The sequence below is a fragment of the Canis lupus genome, chromosome 28, assembly GCF_048164855.1.
Source record: "Canis lupus baileyi chromosome 28, mCanLup2.hap1, whole genome shotgun sequence".
Lineage (NCBI taxonomy): Eukaryota > Metazoa > Chordata > Mammalia > Carnivora > Canidae > Canis > Canis lupus.
In genome coordinates this window covers 24,975,702-24,999,175 of record NC_132865.1, presented here as the reverse complement: position 1 = coordinate 24,999,175, position 23,474 = coordinate 24,975,702, and the positions used below count along the sequence as shown (strand labels likewise).

At 35.4% G+C, this 23,474-nt stretch overlaps 1 protein-coding gene and 1 long non-coding RNA gene across 6 annotated transcripts in view; one reads left to right on the top strand and one right to left on the bottom strand.

Moving 5' to 3' along the window:
• LOC140620301 (uncharacterized) overlaps nt 1-22,021 on the top strand; it is a 106,374-nt gene extending 84,353 nt beyond the window's left edge. For 2 of the 3 annotated variants that reach the window (XR_012020081.1, XR_012020080.1), the window contains one exon: nt 16,802-22,021. This is a non-coding gene — a long non-coding RNA (uncharacterized lncRNA). Of the gene's footprint in view, nt 1-6,821; nt 6,934-16,801 lie in introns of all 3 variants that reach the window. The other variant, XR_012020079.1, reaches the window with a different exon arrangement.
• Nucleotides 1-23,474, bottom strand: part of CPA6 (carboxypeptidase A6) — a 329,838-nt gene that overhangs the window by 41,256 nt on the left and 265,108 nt on the right. For all 3 annotated transcript variants that reach the window (XM_072804344.1, XM_072804341.1, XM_072804342.1), the window contains 2 exons: nt 10,884-10,994; nt 10,311-10,401 (listed from right to left, as the gene is read on the bottom strand). In XM_072804344.1, the coding sequence (XP_072660445.1) occupies nt 10,311-10,401; nt 10,884-10,994 (202 nt within the window). The remainder of the gene's footprint in view (nt 1-10,310; nt 10,402-10,883; nt 10,995-23,474) is intronic.

The following is a 23,474-nucleotide window of genomic DNA, read 5'->3' as shown; positions in this document are numbered from 1 at the left end:
GATAGCACTTGTAAATATCTATGTACCCAACATAGGGGAACCAAAATATATAAAGCAAGTAATAACAGAAATAGAGGGAGAAAATGACAATAGTACATAATAGCAGTGAACTTTAATGCCCTACTTACATCAGTGGATAGATCATCCAGACAGAAAATCAATAAGGAAAATTGGTTTTACATGACACATTAGGACAGATGGATATATGGATACACACAGAACACCCATCCCAAAACAGCAAAATACACATTATTCTCAAATGCAAATGGAACACTCTCTAGTATAGTTCACATTAGGCCACAAAGCAGGTCTCAATGAATTTAAGAAGACTAAAATCATGTTAAGCATCTTTTCTGATTACAACATATGAAAGTAGAAATCATTGCAAGACGAATATTGGGGGAAAAAAGGACAAAAATATGGAGACTAAACAACATGCTACTAAACAACCAGTGGGTCAATGGAGGAATCACAGAGAAAATAAAAAACACTGGAGGATAAATGAAAATAAAAACACTATGCTCCAAAATCTATGGGACACAACAAAAGCAATTCTAAGGGGGAAATTTATGATGATACAGGTCTACTACAAGAAATAAGAACAATCTCAAATAAACAATCTAAATTTATACCTATAAGAACTAAATAAAGAAGAAGAAACAAAGCTCAAAGTTAGTAGAGTGGAAATAAGTGAAACAGACTGGAAAAACAATAGAAAAAATCAATGAAACTAAGAGCTAGCTTTTTTGAAAGATGAACAAAATTGATCAACCTTTAGCCCGACTCCTTAAAACAAAGAAAGAGGGCTCAAATTAATAAAAGTGGAAATGAAGGAGGAGTCGCAAAAGATTATAAGAAGCTACTAGAATAATTATACACCAACAAATCATATAATCTAGAAGAAATGGATAAAAACATACAATTCCTAAAAACACACAATGTTCCAAGACTGGAGCAGAAGGAAATAGAAAATCTGACAAACTGATCACTAATAATGAAACTGAATCAGTAATCAAAACCCTCCCAACAAACAAAAGTCCAAGACTAGATAGCATCTACCAGGTGAATTCTACCAAATTTTAAAGAGAAGTTAATACCAATTCTCAAACTATCCCCAAAAAATTGAAGAGGAAGGGATGCTTCCAAACTCATTCTATATGACTGGTATTACCCTGATACCCGAATCAGACAAATACATGACAAAAAAGACAAATACATGACAAATATTCCTGATGAACACAGATGCAAAAATACTCATCAAAATATTAGCAAGCCAGATTCAACAATACATTAAAAGGATCATATACCATGTTCAAATGTGATTCATTTCAGGGATGCAAGGATGGTTCAATATCTGCGAATCAATTAACATGATACACTACATTAACAAAATGAATAAAAATATTGGTTATCTTAATAGATACAGAAAACTGATCTGAAAAGATTAAACACTGATTTATGATAAAAAAAAAAGTCTCAACAAAGTGAGTACAGGGGCAACATACCTCAACATATAAAATTCATACATGACAAACCGAGAGCTAACATCAGATTTAATGGTAAAAAGCTGAAAGCTTTACCTCTAAGGTCAGGAACAAGACAAGGATGCCCACTATCACCACTTTTATTTAACACAGTAGTGGAAATTCTAGCCATAGCAATATGACAAGAAAAAGGAATGAAAATCATCCAAATTGGAAAAGAACTAAAACAGTCACTATATTTGCAGATTCCATACACTATATTTAGGAGACCCTAAGATCTCCTCCAAAAAATGATTAGAATAATGAATTCAGTAAAGTTTCAGGGTTAAAAATTTACATAAATATGGCATTTCTATGCATTGATAATGAACAATTAGAAAGAGAAATTAAGAAATGATCCCACCTACAATTGTATTGAAAAGAATAAAATACCTAGGAATAAATTTAATCAAGGAAGTAAAAGTAAAAGCAAAAAGTAAAAAGTAAAAGACCTGTACTCTGAAGATTACATTGAAACAAATAAGTGAAAGCATAATCCATGTTCGTGGATTGGAAGAATTAACATTGGTAAAATGTCCATTCCTTTCAAGGTAATGTACAGATTCAATGCAATCTCTATCAAACTTCAAAGGACATTTTTTGCAGAACTAGAATAAATAATTTAAAAATTTGTATGGAACCATAAAAATACTGTGGATAGCCAAAAGAATCTTGAGAATGAAGAACAAAAATAGAAGTAGTATGCTCCTTGATTTCAAACTATACTACAAAGTGACAGTAATCAAAACAGTATGGTACTGGCACAAAAATAGATACATAGATCAATAGAGCAGAATGGAGAGTTTAAGAAAAAAAACCCCATGCTTATACAATAAATCTTTGACAAAGGAGGCTAAAATGTACAATGGGGGAAGATACTTTCTCCAATAAATGCTGTTGGGAAAACTGTACAACAACATGCAAAAGAAGGAAATTGGACCACTCTCCTATAATATATATAAACATAAAATCAAAATGGATTAAAGAATAAAGCATTGGTAGGATAATGGTGAGCATAGCTGCGCTGCCTTCCAAGATAAATTAAAGACTTAGATGTAAGATTGGAAACCATAAGTTTCCTAAAAGAAAACATAGGCAGTGAGGTCTTTGACATTGGCCTTAGCAGTATTTTTTAGATTTCTTCTATAGGCAAGGGTAACAAAAGCAAAAATTAGCAAATGGGACTATAGCAAGCTAAAATTCACAGTGAAGGAAACCATAAACAAAATGAAAGGCAGCCTACTGAGTGGAAGGAGAAGATACTTGTAGATGCATCTGATAAGAGGTTAATATCCAAAATATACAAAGAGCTCATACAAGTCAATACCAAAAAAAATCTGATTGAAAAATGGGCAGAGGACCTCAATAGACATTTCTCCAAAGAAAACATACAGATGGCCAGTAAGCACTCAACATCACTCATCATCAGGGAAATGCAAATCAAAACCACAATGAGATATCACCACATACCACTCAGAATGGCTATTGTCAAAAAGACAGGAAATAGCAAGTGTTGGCCAGAATGTGGAGAAGAAAATGGAACCCTTGTGCCCTGCTAGTGAAAATGCAAATTGGTACAGACAATGTGGAAAACAGTATGGGAGTCCTCAAAAAATTGATTAATAATCATACTGTGTAGCAATTCTGATTTTTGGAATTTACCTGACAAAAATGAAAACACTAATTAGAAAATATAATGCACCCCTATGTTCACTGTAGCATTATTTACAAAAGGTAAGATACAGAAGTAATCTAAGTTATGCATTGATAGATGAATGTATAAAGAAGGTGTGGTGTGTATACACACACACACATACACACACAATGGACTATTACTCAGCCATAAACAAGAATGATATCTTGCCACTTGTGAGAATATGGAGCTAGAGTATTATGCTGAATGAAATAAGTTAGAGAAAGACAAATACTGCATGATTTCACTTCCATTTAGAATCTAGAAAACAAAACAAATGCACAAACAAAACAAAGTAGAGACAGACTCATAATACAGAGAATAATCTGGTGGTTGGCAGAGGGGGAGGGAGTGAGGGTTGTGGGGAAAATGGCTGAGATAGGTGAAGGGGATTAAAAGGTACTAACTTCCAGTTATAAAATTAATATGTCATGGGGTTGTAATGTACAGCATAGGTAATATAGTCAACTTTGTATGGTGACAGATAGTAGCTAGACTTATGGTGATGGTGCAAATTTGTAATGTATATAAATATTGTAATGTATATAAATATTGAATCACTATGTTGTACACATGAAACTAATATAATATTATATACATCAACTACACTCCAAAAAGGAAAGTTTACCAAAGTGATGACTTTTGAGAGGAAAAATAAAAACAAAGAAACCCAACAAAACCAAAAAATTCAATAAGAACCAGTTCTTCCCAAATTATCATCAGCTCTCCCCAAATATCAAAAGAACTACTATAGGAAGATTTAAAAGACGACATTTGGGAAAAGATGTAGGAATATCTTAAAGCTACATATTTATTTTGAAGGTCTCATTTTGAAACTGTGATAGTACTGCTCTTGTAGTATTATTTCTTGTGGGAGTCAGCAAATAAGAAAGTTGCCTGGCAGTGGTCAGTTCTATATGATTAGGTCTAGGTAGGATTGTTGTAGACCATCAGAGTAATGATAGAAAGTCTTAAAACCATCATCAAAATTGAGGCCTAAACTAATTCCAATTGTGTTAATGTCTAAAAGATCACTAGGTTTTCTGGCAATATGACAGAACTGTGCCAGACACTGTGATAAAATCTCTTGTTATAGACCCGTCTGAATGTTCAATAAATCAATTTAAATACACATCAGAGTTCTCAAAAATGTTCCCAGGGGAACAAACAGGAAGAAAGAGTTGGAATGAGAATAGCTGAAGCAAAAGCTGTAGCCATTCTTGGGGTGTTTGCTGGCTCAGAGTCTTGTTTCAATGGCTGCATGTGGTGGGACCCTCAAAGAGTGATACTTTCAATGAAAGCCGCAAAAAAATCTGTGTCCGTGGGAAGATATCAAGTTCTGGCTAGGAGGAAAGTGTCTCCCTAGAGAGGTCATAATCATACTTCAGTATATCATACACACGTGGTATTCACATATAAATTCAAATTACATGAAGTGGCCCAATATAAAAAATAGCATTTGGAAGGGCACCTGGGTGGCTCAGTTGGTTAAGCATCTGACTCTTGATTTTGGCTCAGGTCAGGGTCCTGGGATTGAGCTCATGGTGGGCTCAGCGGGGAGTCTGTTTGTCTCTCTGCCCCTCCCCCACCTCGTGCTTTCTCTCTCTCTCAAATAAATAAAATTTTAAAAAGTAAAAAGTATAATAAAATATTAAAGGGGCACCTGGGTGGCCCGGTTGGTTAAGCATCCGACTCTTGGTTTTGGCTCAGGTCATGATCTCAGGATCATGAGATAGAGTCCTACGCTGAGTGTGCAGCCGGAGTAAGATTCTTTCTCTCTCCCTCTGCCTGTCCCCACCCCCGCTACTACACACACATTCTTTCTCTGTCTCTCAAAACAAACAAAAACCAAACAAAAATATCACCTGGAAACCTTCCTCTCTTCTCTTACCATACATTGCCAATCTCCCTGTTGTCTGTGTTTGATAATTTTGAGTAAAACAGTCCCATTCTTCTTATTATTTTGATATCTAAATGATTCCTTTGCAACTACATGTTTTTAACTTTTTAACAAAGTGGAGTGACCATTCATTGCAAGCCAATCTCTAAAAGGTCAGATATAATGGCTTGAAACAGGGTTGCTGGAGTCAGCCAGGCCTGGCTTCTCTCATTGTGGCTCAATTTGTGTCTAATCTGAAGCAAGCTTTCGAATTTCTTGGAATTTTAGTTCTTTATGGGTTAAATAAGGATAATAATAACATGTACAAATGAAAGAATAATCTTGAGTACTTAGCACATGCGGCACACAGTGAATCCTTAGTAAATGCTAGGCATAATAAATATAAATGATAACAATTATATAATAAATACATAAACACCAGTGAGCAAACTCCATATGATCTAAATTTCTAAATCTCTAGGATTGTATTCCCTTTACTTTCTTTATAAAAAGCACAACTAAGCGTAATAATTTAACTCATTGATTGTCTAATTTTTAAATTACCAACCTCCATGGAAGATTTCAGGTGACTAATACAGCTCTCTAGAGTTAACTTGGTTGTAAAGATAATAATATAAGTCAATAGATTTTCCCTTTATATTTCTCCAGATTCCCAAATAATTCCTTGGGAGTTAGATAAGGACTCCTTAAATGATTCAGGAGTTTCTGATACAATTTACAACACCTTGCATTTTAGCAGGTGTTCAATATATTTGTTTTGATTTAAAATTGGATTAATATATAATATATTAAAATCACTCCAACGGAGGTGGCACAGATCTTAAGGGTTCAGTTTGACCACCCTGTTGATGTTTAATCTCATCTATGTATCAATCTTAGCCAGATGTCATCCAACTCTCTTATAAGGCAATGCATTCCTGTTATGAGTTCGAGACTTCTGAAAATCTCTCTCTCAGCTTTCTTGGAGGCCAGACTCAGCACTTTCTCACATTTCCAAATAGCAGATCCAATTCCACAAAGCCTTAATAAGTGAAATAGATTGTGCTGAATATTACCAATGGTGGTTGTGGAATACTGAAGAGAATTGGCATACTCCACCGGGAAATTTAATTAAAATTCTCATTAGACATCTTTGACTTCCAAGAAATCCCTCTCTAGATATTCCAGCAATGTTACTTCTCCCTGTTCTTCTCCTTACCCTAAATTTAATATCTGAAATTATATATATATATAATTATATATGTATATATGTATATATATAATTTAACTATATAATATATAGTTTATATATATATATATAACCTGAGCTGAAACAATTCAGCTCAGGTTCAACACCAAAGCCCTTCAGCTAGAAGAACGCATTCTCTTGAAAAGCAGGCCAGTGACCATCCATTATTCTTTCACAGACATTGGCTGAAAACAACTAGTATGTAGTTATTTCCCTTTCATTTCATGTGATATATTGAAACATTTGCCCAGTCAAAACAGATCCCCCTTTTTTGATAGGGTGAGGGGATATTGGTGGGAGAAGGGTATCTGTAGAGAAGGGTATATGTGATTATGCTGGTAAAAAGTGGTTTTCTCCACATCATACCTAATTTATAATATTAGGTAATTGAGTGTTCTAAAAAAGAAGAGTTATAATTCATTAAGTGCCTAACTTGCTCTTATTTTTTTAAAGATTTTTTTTATTTATTCATGATAGACATAGAGAAAGAGAGAGGCAGAGACACAGGCAGAGGGAGAAGCAGGCTCCATGCTGGGAACCCGACATGGGACTCGATCCCAGGACCCCAGGATCATGCCCTGGGCCAAAGGTAGGTGCTGAACCGCTGAGCCAGGGATCCCCACTAACTTGCTCTTAAATGGTGATTAAAGTGTTTCTATAACATTTTATTGAGCTATAATTCACCTACTATAAAATTCACTTTTTTTTTTGATGTGTACAATTGGACAAATGTTAGTATATACACAATCATCACCACAAGAGAAACCCCTCTCTCAGTAGCACTTTTTTTTTTTTTTTTTAGTAGCAATCACTTTTCATTCCCCTTTCCCCCTAGCCCTTGGCAACCATTGATCTGTCTCTATGGATTTGCCTATTCTGGACATTTCATATAAATGGAATCTACAATTATTTTGAAACTCACTTATTTCACTTAGCATGTTTTCATCTATGTTGCAGCATGTATCGTACTTGTTGTTAATTTTTATAGCTAAATAGTATTCCATTATATAGATATACCATATTGATATATTCCTTGGTTGACAGATGTTTTAACTGTTTCTACTTTTTGGCTATCAAAAATAATGCTGCTATAAATACTCATTTGAATGGAAAAATGTTTTCATTTCTTTTTTTTTTTCATTTCTCTTAGATATATATATATAGGAGTAGAATTGCTAGGTCATTTGGTAACTCTATGTTTAACTTTCTGAGTGACCATTAAATAGTTTTCCAAAGTGGTCACATCATTTTACATGCTCACCAGCAAGTGTAAGAGCTCCAACTTTTCCACACCCTCACCAACACTTGTTATTGTCTTTTTTACTATAGCCATCTTAGTGGGTGTTAGATGGTATCTTGAAGTGCATTTCTCTGGTGGCTAGTGATGTCAAGCATCTTTTCATGTACTTATTCCCATTTGTATATCTTCTTTAAAGAAGTGTCTGTTCAAATCATTTGTGCATTTTAAATTGAGCTGTTTTTATTGCTAAATTGTAAGCTATTTTAATATTCTAGATAAAAGCCTATTATTAGATGTATCATTTGGAAATACATTCTCCCATTCTGTAGGTTGTCCTAATAATAATTTATGTTTAGGCAGCAACTTGAGTTATTCAGGGATTAAAACTTAAGTATGGATATCATCCAAACTCTTTCCTTCTCTCCTGGGTTTGTTCCAATTTAGAAGAAGCAGTGCTCATGGCATTCTCCATAAAGTAGAGAAAGGAAAAAAGGTCCCAACAGTGCCTAGCAGTGCTGTGTTCAATTTACTTTGGCAGATGAATGAATAAAATTTGTATGTATTTGTACAAAATAAAATTTGTAATAAAACCATATTCTTGGTTCCCACCACTACTCTGACTTATTGAATCCTTATTCTGGATCCACTGTTACAGTAATGATACTCAGTTCATGGCCTGAAGGCTCCCAGAGGGAGCTATGAAGTACTGAAAAGATGTACCTGTTTCCATTTCTATGCTCTAAGCTGTCTACTCCACATTAAACACACTGAAGTGTAACATCGTTATATGGGAGTCCACAGATTTTCATGGTAAAAGCAGTTTCATGTTCTACCCTCTAGTTTGAGACTCACTGGACTTATGAGAAAGAAATAGCTGTTTTTTGTCAGTTCAATGTTGACTCTATAGTGTTTTCAATGGTCCCAGGCATTCCCAGGCATTTCTATGTCATTTATATTAAGGTTGTTTATTTGGAGTTTCACTTAGAGACTTCACTTGCTTTGGGCCCTTGACCTAAGAGTGGTTCCCTCAGTGAGGTTCACTGTCTCCTGGACCAAGCAAATAGCTGTAGGGACGTGTTGCTGTGAGGAAGGAAAGCTACATCTGCCTACCTGTCAGATCAGCTACATTCCCTTGGGACACCTTAGGGTGAGAGATGATTCCGCCAGACTGCCTGCATTTCCACATCACTTAGAACAATTTATCAAGGTCACTTGACATAATCCCCTTGTACATTTTAAGTATGGACTCATGGGAAGAATCAGAATGATTCAAAAATGGGAAGAATTAGAGGAATTCCAATTAGGACTGCAGATGAAAGTAAGAAATCAATGAAGGCCTATGTATGAAGGAAACAAGCTGGGTAAAGGAAAAAGAACAGTGGAAAGAGAGACACTTCTTTGTAACTGGATATAACCAAGAGTCTAACTTTACACAGCAGAGCTGGCTGACCTGCTAGTGTTACTGAGCTTAGTTACCCATTCAGTAGACTCACTTGGATGACTGTGGGCATCATCTGTACGACATACATATGAGTGCAGATACCCACCAACTAACAAAATAAGACACACAGTTATGAGCATGCAAAATGGTCATATCAGAAAGATGGGACAAAGAATTTTAAAGAAAATTAGTGGTCTTAGGGAGTTAATGTGAACAAGCTTTTTGTCTCAGTCCAGGTCAAAGAAAAAAAAAATTTTAAAAGATTTATTTATTTCAGAGAGAGACAGAGAGACAGTTGGGGGGAGGGGCCGAGGGATGGGGAGAGTGAGAGAGACTCTCAAGCAGACTCCCTATTGAGCATGGAGCCCCATGCTGGGCTGGATCTCATGACCCCTGACATTATGATCTGAGCTGAAATTGAGTCACTCAACCGACTGAGCCACCCAAGTGCCCTGAAAAAAAAAAAAAATTAAATCTAAACAGTCATCATTAATATCACTTTGTAGTATATAGGGGATGCTTTTTCTTCTCTTATAAGTGACAACACTTTTAGGTTTACCTTATGGTTTTCATCATAAGGAAATCTTCTTTACTTGAAAGGTATTACTGAAGGATGGAATGTAACAGAGCTATATTTGCCACATGAGTGGCTAATTTAATATATGATACCTTAGATAGGTAGATTCTAGATGAGGATTTGGTAGTTTTGATTGTCATAGACAGATGAAGGCAGGATCAGAGTTACTCTCACTTTCTCAATGAAAGGATGAAAACATTTAATCAGATTTATACCACAAACCAGAGTTTCTGTTTTAGTTTCTGAATGTCAAATATTCCTGTTTTCTGCTGTTACATCTGTGTTTAAATTTTCAATGTTCAGGATTGGGTTGACAGATTTAAATCTTTGATATTTGCATATTTAAAAATCCCTTTCATTTTTTTAAAGATTTTATTTATTTATTCATGAGAGACACATACAGAGAGAGAGGCAGAGACACAGGCAGAAGGAGATGCAGGGAGCCCGACGTGGGTCTTGATCTCAGGACTCCAGGATCAGGCCCTGGGCCAAAGGTGGCACTAAACCGCTGAGCCACCCGGGCTGCCCTCCCTTTCATTTTCTTTTGCAAATTATGGCTACAATGTACATGTCTGTGTTTTTCTCTATTAGGTTTTCATATACAGAAAAACATTCGTCTTACATTGGAGTCCTAATGGGCTCATCATGTTTGAGAGGGAAAGCTGTGGAAACCTCCAGATCTAAATTCCAAGTTAGTTTTCAACTCACCACACCATTTCACTTTCCAGTTACGATTGGCATCAACTCCACGGCAGTGAAACATTGAGTTCCTTGACCTTGTTTTCCTCCAAAATCTATCCTACATATAATTAAGAAAAGAGGTGCAGAAAAAATACTCAGGTTATCCACATGCATTTCAGTAGCACAATTGGTGAATGAATCACAGCACTGTGGGGAGAGTTCCTCCAGGAACAAAGACAGGGAGTAAAAAGAGGATTGGATGAGCAGGAGAGACCCAGGGTCATGCTCCAATTTCTGCCACACACTTGCTATCTCTTAGCTTCTCTTGGCCTAATTTCTTCTCAGGAAAATTGAGAAAGTTGGACTAGACTAGTGACTTTTCACAATGTCTTTGGCAGGAGAAATCTTTATTTAAATGGAATCTTACGCAAAGCCAGACATATAAACAGAAGTTTGCTACTATGATGGGACAAGGAGTAGAGGTCTCTTCTGTAGTTCTGGTATCACTAGGCTGTCTGCCCACCAAGCTTCCTTCCTGATCTATGGCTGTTTTCTATTTATTCAGTCTCTCTTTTCAATTGGATAGGCAAAGAGACTTACATTGGTCCAGCTAAAATGGTATCCATCAACATTAAACACAGGCATGACATAGAAATACAGATGATTCAACATTTTTCTCATGGTTGGGTCACTCCTATATGTTAGAAGAGCCTAAAAGACAAAAGTGACATTTTTCTTACAAACTGATCCCAAATACAGGTTTAGAAAAAATATATGAAAATTTTTTCCATCCATGGAAATACCAAATATATTTGGTTAAAAAGTAACAAGCTATTACAAACTATATTCTTTAATATCATATACTTTTTTTAAATAATTTTTTTACATATATATATATATATATATATATATATATATATATATATATATATTTTATGATAGTCACAGAGAGAGAGAGAGAGGCAGAGACATAGGCAGAGGGAGAAGCAGGCTCCATGCACGGGGAGCCCGTCGTGGGATTCGATCCGGGAACATCCAGGATCGCAACCTGGGCCAAAGGCAGGCGCTAAACCACTGCGCCACCCAGGGATCCCTAAATAAATTTTTATTTAAAAAATTTTTTTATTTAAATTCCAGTTCATCCCATACAGTATAATATTAGTGATTCAACACTTTCATATAATACCTGGTGCTCATCACAGCAAGTGTATTCCTTAATCCCCATCACTTATTTAACCCATCCCCCTACCCATATCATATATGCTTCACTGAGATTTTTATCCCAAACTTTTTGTTATGGATATATTTTAGCAGAGGCAGCAAAACAGATTAATTAGATAGTCTCTGATGGTATTTCAGAACTGGCTTAATTTTAGGCTGCTTAAGAAAGCAAGTATTTAGATATGTTTTGGTTTAATCAGTTTTTTTTTTAAAGATTACTTTCAATTGTAGACAAAATAATTACCCAAATATTTTGGTATCCTTACATGATATATCATAACATAAGCTCGTTTCATATGTCACTTAATTGTTTATATCTAACAGGTACCAGACTCAAGTCTTGGGACTTGTTGTATTATCACTGTTCTCTCCTGATTTTTCTATAAAAAGTTTAATAAACATTATAACTTCTCTATCATTTTTATCATGGCTAGCTTCAAAGTCTTGCTCTTATAATTGGGTTTCACTTATATTGTGTCTGACACCAAGCCTGAAGATTTCTGTACTGCATGTTTGTTCTCAGACAAAAAAGCACTGAATGTGCTAAGAATACAGACATTTTGAAATACTACTCTTAAAAAAAAAAAAAAAAAGAAAGAAAGAAAAGAAATACTACTCTTACGGAATGGACTTATAAAACAATTCTTTTCATTTTGTCTATGCATAAGGTATCTTAAGAGAAATAGGAAATTGAAGATGGCTGCCTCTGGGAAGAGGACTCATGGGACAATGTATGGGAAAGAGAATTATCTGTAATATTATAAATTTAAATAAAAATTAAATAAATTTATTTACTTAAAAATTTAAATAAATTTTTACCATGTTAAAAAAGCAATTCAAAATAAAAGAATTCTTAAATTACAAATATACCACTTTGGACAATTTAATACTTAAAAATTCAATGTTCTTTAGCACAGAATTAGGATTTCTGAATCCTTCATAAACAGCATTGGCATTTACATCATGAGAATGCTGTTCAGAGAGAACAATCCAATAATATATTAGAAACTATCATTATATTAGAAATAATGATGAAAATATAGGGATATGCTCAAGAACATGAGTTAAGTACAACTTTACTGAATCTAATTTAAATATCTAGGAGATTAACACAAGTTAATAAAAGTTAATACAATTCTTATTCTCCTCTAAAGCTCAATAAAAATTTTTTGGCCACATAGCTTCAGTAGAATTTTCATTCTGCTTGAATTTATATTAACTGTCTAATGCTTCAAACTAGAAGAAAATTCCCAGTATATGATTATATATATCCTAGAATTTTGATTTCCTCTAATTGATGGAGGTTCCCCAAGGCCTAGAGGAAGTTTCCTGTTGGGGATGGTGGAGACAGAGCTATAGGGTCAGCTACATTTTTTCTTATCTTTTTTCAAACATTTTATTTATTTATTCATGAGAGACACAGAGACATAGGCAGAGGGAGAAGCAGGCTCCCTGCAGGGAGCCTGACGTGGGACTGGATCCCAGGATCCCGGGATCATGACCTGAGCCAAAGGCAGATGCTTAACCAACTGAGCCACCAGGTGCCCCAACACTTCTGTTGATTTATTAATTTTAACTGCACAATTAAATGGTTTTCCTTTTTAGGTAAATCCACAATACATTGATTCCTTATTTTGTTAATGGAGAGTTAGGTTGCTCTCATTGTTACAATGTTGCAATGAACATTCTTGCACATTTCTCCTAGAAGTGTGAGAATTTCTTTATGATACATGTAGAAAGGGATTTGCTGGGCCATGGATTTATATGCCCTCCACTTTACTAAATGCTATTTCTCTCTAAATAATACTCTCATCTGCAGTGAATGAGAATTCCCATTGCTCTACAACCTTACCAACCTTTGATATTGTTGAGCTTTTAGTTAAAAAAAATCTAATGGGTATGAATTTGTGCTTTTGTTGTTTTACTTCACATTTCCCTCATTACAAATAAAACAGCTTTATATAATAGGTGATTCTATAAATTGCTCACTCATTTTTCACATTTAAAAAATTAAACCCTACCCATTCTAACATTTGGGATCTTAACCCTTTGGTTATATGTATCATGAACATATCCCTTTCTTGTATTTTATTGATTCCTATTTTCCTTATATCCTTGTCATACATAAACTTTTATCACCATTGTATGTATAATGTTTTGTTTAAATATTTTATTCATTTATTCATGAGAGACACACACACACACAGAGAGAGAGAGAGAGAGAGAGAGAGAGGCAGAGAGAGAAGCAGGCTCCGTGCAGGGAGCCCGACACGGGACTCGACCCCGGGACTCCAGGACCACACCCTGGACTGAAGGCAGATGCCTAACTGCTGAGCCATCCAGGGATCCCCTATATGTTTTATTTAAGAACTCATCTCTGCCTTAAGATGGTAAAAATGGTATCTTGTATTCTTTTCAGAAAGTTGTTTTAAAGTTTGTTTTCAAATATAAACTTAAACCTCCTAGAAATGATTTTTTACATGATGTAGGGTGAGGATTTATTTATTTTTCAGTGACAAATTGTGCCACTGTACTCATTTGGATGGTTTATCTTTTCTCCAGTGAGTTCACATGCCACCTCTGTCCAATATTTTCATTTGTGCGTGGAATTGCTCTAATGCACTCTATTTTCTATCCATTCACTAAAACCACACTATCGTTTATATAGAACCTGCTCAGTCAGGTAGGATGTGTCTCTTCATGTTGTTCTACTTCAAAATTGCCTTGGATATTTTTGGCCGTTTTCACTTCACATTGATTTTGAAATTAGGGTTGAGCACATCGAAGATGTCCTCTCTATGCTAGGTTGTTTTTGCATTTATTGGATGCTGAATTTTAGCATGTAATCCTTTTCATATCATATAGTTTTTATAATCATTTTTAACTAGTCATTTTCTATTGTTAGATCATCCTTGAATTCCTGGGATAAGCTCCTTTGGTTAGGATATGTATTCTTGTTATATTAGCTGGATTCAGGTTGCTAATATTTACATCTATATTCCTGAGATAGACCTGTAATTTCCTTTCTTATTTTGTCCTCATCTGGTTTCAGTGTCAGGGTTGTATTACTCTTATTATTTGGGGACAAACCATCTAGGACTAGAGCAGAAATGAAATATGAAATGAAGATACAACAGGAAGGATTGTATCTTTGCTTTGTTTCATTGGTTTCTGCTCTAGCAACAAAGACCTAATTAGCTAAAAAGAGCTAATTCTCTTTTTCCTTTTCTGATTTAAGAGCATAGCTCCTTAATTTGGAGATCTTATTCTTTTGTAACATATTTATTTAAAACTATAAATTCATCTTCAGTATACCTTAGCTACATTCCATGTTTTGGTACATAATAGTCTTATTTCCATTTAGTTGTAAATATTGAAAATTTTCCTTCATTTCTTTAAATATTATATTTTTAATTTTTGAAACGTGAATTTTCTTTAAGTCACATTTTTATAGATACTTTCTAACAACTGCATTACAGTCAGAAAATATGGTCTATATGATATAGACTCTTCAAGATTTCTTGAACCTTGCTCTTGTGGTCTGGTTTATAGTCAATTTTTATAAATGTTTCAGTTGGGCTTGAAAATAATATGCATTCTCTAATTATGACATATGGATTCTACATGTACTTATCAGATCATGTTTATTACATTGTTTATATCATCTATATTCTTGCTAAAAATTTGCCTGTTTTCTTAATCACTGAGAGTTGTGATAAAAAACATGATTTTAGATTTGTCATTTTTTTCTTATAATTTTGTCAAATTTTATTTATTTTGAGGTCATTAACATGGACTCATTTTAAAGCTCTTTATACCCAAATTCTGTATTAAATAAGAAACTGTTTTCTAGTACTCTATTCTGGAGTGGATTTCATTTCCAAGACTTGCCAGAACATGTTCTTTCTCTGACAAATAAACAGGGTGTCATTGTATTGCATATGCTATATTTGTGATTTTTATAATTCTCTAAGAATTGCAGCCATTCTCCATCTGGTCAGACAAAGCGAGAATGATCACAATGTAATGACTGTTCAATCCTGAATAGGACAATTGAGAGATCTTCTTGCTTGAATGTTTTAAGAAATATGACACAGATCATTTCTATTTTATAGTTTAGGTGGAGTTTCTTTTTTTTTTAAATATTTTTTTATTTATTATTCATGATAGACAGAGAGAGAGAAAGAGAGTGAGACAGAGAGGCAGAGACACAGGAGGAGGAAGAAGCAGGCTCCATGCCGGGAGCCCGACGCGGGACTCGATCCCGGGACTCCAGAATCGCGCCCTGGGCCAAAGGCAGGCGCCAAATGGCTGAGCCATCCAGGGATCACTCTTAGGTGGAGTTTCTAGAAAAAAGACTCTGTGACTTTCTATCTGCTATTATTCTAACATATGATAACCATAAAGTAGGGGGAGTGCTTTCCTTTAAATGTGTGGGACTCTTTTTAGCAATCAATTTACACCACTCATGCACACAGAAAAGGAGATGCCTACTAATCAGGTCCATCTGGGCTTTACAAGTTTAATTTCTAGATGACTATTGTTGCTTATGAGGAACACTAGTAATTGTAATCTGAAAGCCAGTCACAAAACAATGCACCACATGCCTCAGTGTGGCAGCCTTTAGGTACTACAGTCGCCTCCTCAATTTATTTTTATTTTATTTTATAAAATATTTTATTTATTTATTCATAAGAGACTCAGAGAGAGAGGCAGAGACATAGGCAGAGGGAGAAGCAGGATCCCCACAGGGAGCCTGATGCAGAACTGGATTCCAGGACCCTGGGATCACACCCTGAGCCTAAGGAAGATGCTCAATCACTGAGCCACCCAGGTGTCCCTCACGCCATCTATTTATTTAAAGATACTTTGCCAAAATAGATTTTTATTTGAAAATGAATATCAGAGAAGTTTTGAATATTATCTTATTAGGAAAATATGTTCAGTGTCAGGTTAGGGATTTCTGAGGAGAGACAAAGAGTGAGTCTATTTGATATTAACCACCTGCTAAGACTATTTTGGTTTCCCCACAAATATTTGTCATATACCCAAATTCACCATGTAAACTTTTGTTAAATTTGAAGACAGGTTTTACAATCACTAAAGTCTTTGTGTCGCATGACCAAGTTAGGCTAAAGAATTTCTCTCCTTTTCACAGTTTTTGGATTTTATTGAATATTGTTTCTTAGACCTCCATGACAACCTGAAATGTTAGAACTTTTATTTTTTTGAGAATTGATGTTACTGGCTTTAAAAAAAGACAGCTTTTAAATTTTTTGTTTTTATTTTTGTTCTAGAGTCAATATAAAGGACCTAAGAATAACAACCACATTCAACAAAGGACACACTGGGAGAAGAAGGCACGTACAGCTGAGGCCAAAGGAAGGGCACAGTTACTAGTCAAACTGAAGAATATCCTCATCTGGACTGGAGTGAAACTATTTAGGATGGAAAAGAATTGTAGTACCAAAGTAGATGCATCTCAACACAAAGGAAGTATTTAAAATTTAATACTTGGAAAATTAATTAGAGCAGGATTGTTTCCAGGGAAATTTTAAAAAGGGAGCTTGATTTATAAGATATTTGATGTCACACTGTGAGAAGCTTATTAAATACAAAATGGTGGCTAAATAATAGTTTGAAAGCAATACAACAAAAATGCTCTGTGAATGAAGGATGGAGAACTGGAAAATCACATGCTAATCCTTTAAATTCTAGTTACTTTCATATTTAATATATACTTAGAACTTCCCAGAGATTAACCTTACAGGGCAGGTGATGATTGAAAAATCTATATTTTCTATTAAAATATAAATATTTGAGATGCTTTGTGTCACCAGGAAGACTATAATTTATATCAGGTGCATGCCCACTTTACTTTTTCTTAATATCACATCTAACTTCTAGAACCTTTATACTGAGATTGTCAAATAACAATGGTTGGTTGTATTTACTCAGGAACAATACAGCAAAGGCCAGGACCAACTTTGTGGAATTATTAAAATCTACCATATAATAATCTTCTAGCTATTAAAAGTACAGATGTCCTCAGTTTGTAGGCCTCGAATATACACAAATTTTAGTTATCACAGTTTAGTTAAATAACATCAGTCCTCCAAGTGCAGTTCAAATTGCAGTTACCACTGTTAGATCTTTCATCTACAAATCATTATGTAAATAACAGATGGGCATCAACATCTGTGACTGACTTTTAAAGTCTGTCAGTGGGTGACTGGCCACTGTGCGTCTGGTTTTCAGTTCTCACACAGACAGCAAAGTGTGTAGCTGTGTTGTCCCCTTGTTTCCCACCTATGTGGCATTTTACAAAAATGGATGTTGGTAAGAGGGAATGGGCCAACAAAGATTAAAGTGCAGCAAAAGAGTAAAAAGTGATAATGTAGAGGTGAAATTTGAATCAAATGTAAATAGAGTCATAGATTAAATAGCTGACAGGAATGTTTACACTGCCACCACTCAACTCTGAATATGCAGCCAGAGAACTTCATGAACTTGTGGATGTAAATAAGAAAAGTGGTTGTGATGAAAGGGGGAAGATGTTCCATAAGAAAAGATGCCGTCAACATTTCACATTAAAGGAACTCTCGTAGATATTTTATAATGTTGAAAATGCAAAGGAAAAAATATTGGAAGGTGATCCAAACTAAGAAAGGAGGGGTACCTTGGTGGCTCAACAGGTTAAGCATCTGCTTTCAGCTCAGGTCATGAACCCAAGGTCCTGGGATCAAGCCCATCAGGCTCCCTGCTCCCTCTCACTCTGCTGCTTCTCTGCTTGTGCTCTCTCTCTCTCTCACTCTCTTTTTCATATAAATAAATAAGATCTTTAAAAAAAACAAATTAAGAAAGGAGTATGGCAATTTGACACAGCATAAAAAAGATGCTAACTTCATATAAGTTAAAGGAGAAGGCAAACACTATCCAAATGACCCATGACAGTTTTGTTGACAAAGAAATAGGACAATGTTTTTAATGTTTTAAATCGTGGTATAATAAATATTAGCTTTACTATTTTAAAAATAACTTTCCTACATATTAATAACAAAGTAAGAGACTTTTAAATTTTTGGCAAAAATGGATAAAGATCATAGAACAATCATAATTTTCCCCATTTATTTTTAAGATGGATTTTTATGGCTTCAGCTTGGTTACTTTTACAGTCCTGCACTACTTGGAAGAAAAGCAAGGTCTGCCTGTCGAAACAATGCCCAGAACATTCTCAAATATTGGATAGTGGAGTAAAATGGATGCAATGGATTTAAATTTAATTAAAGTGAACAAACATTAATATATCCCCTGCTATGTATAAGACATTATAAATTGAATAAATGGGTGAGAGAGCTGGGTTGGAGGATGCAGAAGATTAAAGAAAAGATTGGGGAAGATGAGAGGATAGGAGAATATGGTGAGTTAAAGATACTAAAAGGCTGGTAGAAAACAAAATATTATAATTACTTGCGGTGGTTCTGAACAAAGTCAGATGACTTAAAAATGTAGATAGGGATCCCTGGGTGGCGCAGCGGTTTGGCGCCTGCCTTTGGCCCAGGGTGTGATCCTGGAGACCCGGGATCGAATCCCATGTCGGTCTCCCGGTGCATGGAGCCTGCTTCTCCCTCTGCCTGTGTCTCTGCCTCTCTCTCTCTCTCTCTGTGTGACTATCATAAATAAATAAAAATTAAAAAAAAATGCAGATAATTTCTATAAGGTGAACTTTATTATGCAATTAAGAACAAAGACTTGCTTACTCAGCTGAATGCATTAAATATTTGATCTAGGTGTATAGAAATGCAACATATTTCTGAACATCGATTTTATATCCTGCAACTTTGCTGAATTCATGTTTGAGTTCTAGCAATTTTTGGTGGAGTCTAATTTAGGGTTTCCACATACAGTATCATATCATCTGTAATGAGTGAAAGTTTGACTTATTCCTTGTCAATTTGGAAGCCTTTCCTTTCTTTTTGTTGCCTGATTGCTGAGGCAAAGACTTCCAGTACTATGTTAAGTGGTAATAGTGAGAATGGACATCCCTGTCTTGTTCCTGACCTTAGGGGAAAGGCTCTCAGTTTTTCCTCATTGAGGGTGATATTAGCTGTGGGTCTTCCATATATACTTTTATGAGGTTGAAAAGTATATTCCATCTATCCCTACTTTTTGAGCGTTTTTATCAGGAAAGGATACCGTATTTTGTCAAATGCTTTTTCTGCATCTATTGATAGGATCATATGGTTCTTATTCTTTCTTTTAAGAATATATCACATTGATGATTTGTGAGTAGTGAACCACCCCCTGCAGCCCAGGAATAAATCCTACCTGATTGTGGTGAATAATTCTTTTAATGTACTGTTGAATTTGTTTGCCAGTATTTTGTTGAGATTTTTTGCATCCATGTTTATCAGGGATATTGGCCTGTAATTCTCCTTTTTACTGGGTCTTTGGTTTTGGAATCAAGGTAATGCTGGCTTCATAGCATGAATTTGGAAGTTTTCCTTCCATTTCTATTTTCTGGAACAGTTTGAGAAGAATGGGTATTAACTCTTTAAATGTCTGGTAGAATTCTGCTGGGAAACCAGCTGGCCCAGGACTTTTGTTAGCTGGGAGATTTTTGATTACTGATTTTTTAAAAAAGATTTTATTCATTTATTCACAAGAGCCAGAGAGAGAGAGAGAGAGAGAAGAGAGAAGAGAGAAGAGAGAGAGAGGGAGAGAGAAGCAGGCTGTGTTGTGCAGGGAGCCCGAAGCGGGACTCGATCCCGGGTCTCCAGGATCATGACCTGGGCTGAAGGCAGGTGCTAAACTGCTGAGCCACCAGGGGATCCCCATAATTTTTCATAGTATTCTAATTGTATTTCTGTAGTGTTGGTTTTGATCACTCCTCTATCATTCATGAATTTATCTATTTGGGTCCTTCTCTTTTCTTCTTGATAAGTCTGGCTAGGGGTTTATCAATTTTATTAATTCTTTCCAAGAACTAGCTCTTAGTTTCATTAATCTCTTTTACTGCTTTTTCTCATTTCTATATAATTTATTTCTACTCTAATCTTTATTATTTCCTTCTTCTGCTCTCTTTAGGCTTTATTTGCCAGTCCTTTTCTAGCTACTTTAGGCGTAAGGCTAGGTTGTATATTTGAAACGTTTCTTGCTTCTTGTGGTGGGCCTGTACCACTACACACCTCCTTCTTAGGACTGCTTTTCTGCACTCCAAAGGTTTTGGGCTGTCATACTTTTTTTTCATTTGCTTCATGTATTTTTAAAATGATTCTTTAATTTCCTGGCTAACCCACTCATTGTTTAGTAGGATGTGCTTTAACCAATAATGAAGTGGTGGAAAAAGAAATTAAAAAATTGATCCTATTTGCAATTGCAGCAAAAAACAAGAATAAATATAACCAAAGAAGTAAAAGATCCATAGTCTAAAAACTATAGCACGTACTCAAGAAAGAAATTGAAGAGGACACAAAGAAATGGGAAAATATTCTATGCTCATGGATTAGAAGAACAAATATTGTTAAAATGTCTATACTACCCCCAAACAATCTACACATTTAATGCAATCCTTATCCAAATACCACCAGGATTTTTCACAGAGCTAGAACAAATAATCATAAAATTTGTATGGAACCACAAATGACCCCAAATGGCCAAAGCAATTCTGAAAAAGAAAAGCAAAACTGGAGGCATCATGATTCTGGATTTTAAGATCTATTACAAAGCTGTAGACATCATGACAGTGGTACTGGCACAAAAATAGACACATAGATCAATGGAACAGAATAGAAAACCCAGAAATGGACCTACAACTATATGGTCAACTAATCTTTGGCAAAGCAGGAAAGAATATCCAATGGAAAAAGTCTCTTCAACAAATGGTTTTGTGAAAACTGGATAGTGACATGCAGAATAATGAAACTGGATGACTTTCTTACACTATACACAAAAATAAATTCAAAAAAGATGAAAGACCTAAATGTAAGACAGGAAAGCATCAACATACTTGAAAACAGGCAGAAAAATCTTTGACCTTGGCCATACCAACTTTTGCTAGACATGTCATCACAGGCAAGGAAAATAAAAGCAAAAAGGAACTATTGGGGCTTCATCAAGATAGCAGCTTCAGCACAGTGAAGGAAATAGTCAATGAAGAGGATGGGAGAAGATATTTACAAATGACATATCTGATAAAGGCTTAGTATCCAAAATCTACAGAGAAGTTATCCAACTCAACACTCAAAAAACAAATAACCCAGTCAAGAAATGGGCAGAAGACATGAATAGACAGACACATCACTCATCATCAGGGAAATAAAAATCAAAACCATGATGAGGGGGATCCCTGGGTGGCTCAGCAGTTTAGCACCTGCCTTTCAGCCCAGGGCGTGATCCTGGAGTCCCGGGATTGAGTCCCACATCAGGCTCCCTGCATGGAGCCTGCTTCTCCCTCTGCCTGTGTCTCTGCCTCTCTCTTTCATGAATAAATAAATAAATAAAATCTTAAAACAAAACCATGACGAGATACTATCTCACACCTGTCAGAATGGCTAAAATTAACACAATAGGTTTTGGTGAGGCTGTGGAGAAAGGGGAACCTCTTGCACTGCTGGTGGGAACGCAAACTGGAACCAGCCACAGTATGGAGTTCCTCAAAAAGTTAAAAAAAAAAAAGTGCCCTATGATCCAGCAATTACAGTACTAGGTATTTACCTAAAAGATACAAAAATACAGACTCAAAGGGATACATGCACCACGATGTTTATAGCAGCATTATCAACAATAGCCAAACTATGTAGAGAACCCAAATGTGTCCATCAACTGATGAATGGATAAAGAAAAGTATGTATGTATGTGTGTGTGTGTGTATATATATATGTATATACACACACAATACACACAATGGAACATTACTCAGCCATGAAAAAGAATGAAATCTTAACATTTGCAATGACATATATGGAGCTAGAGTGTATTATACTAAGTATAAGTCAGAGAAAAATACCATATGATCTCCCTCAGATGTGGAAGTTAAGAAAGAAAACAGATGAACTTATGGGAAGGGGGACAAGAAAAAAAAGGAGAGAGGGAAACAAGCCATAAGAGACTTTTAATAGTAGAGAATAAACTAATGATTGATAGAGAGAGGTGGGTATGGGATGGGCTAGATGGGCGATGGGAATTAAGGAGGGCAGTTGTTATGATGAGCACTGGGTGTTGTATATACGTGATGAATCACTGAATTCTATGTCAGAAACCAGTATTTCACTGTCTGTTAACTACTTAAAATTTTAATTTAAAAATGATATTTGATCTAGGCTTAATAACTCTTTGAATCACTTACTTATCTCCCGGCTTTGGTCACTTTTTTTACATACAATTTAAGTTCTCTTCTTTAAAATGTTTATTTTTAGTGATACATTTTTTTAACCAAAACTTTGCATTTCACACCTATACGTAAGGATGTTTATTTTTACCTTTAGTAACCGGCAAGACATAACAAGACTGAAAGAGATGGTTATCCAAAAGAATATTCCTTAGAAAGCTTTTGGATCCTGGGACAAAGAGCCTTCCCATTCTGGAAAGCCTTCCCACTGGAGGACTTCTTTCACAACCACCATGTCTTCCTTAGAGCTCTGTTCTATACATATAACTGACCACAGTCTCCAAACATTTCTACTTACCTTGCTCCGAATCATTACCTGGTTCTCAGAAAATAATTTTCTTCCCTGAAAGTCTCCATTCCCAGTTTTGGCTATTTAAATGATCTACCTAGAACATCTGAATCACATGCCAGATTTGGGCACCAGGATTCACCATCACTGGTGCTGAGTATAGATGGGTGGGAATGTGTAATGGAGGTGGTTTTCCAGTGTAATTAGGCTGGACCTGGAAGGGTGAGGTTTCAAATTAGGTAGCAGCAGAGGAATACAGTAGCTCACCTGGGAAACTAAGAAAATTTTTCTT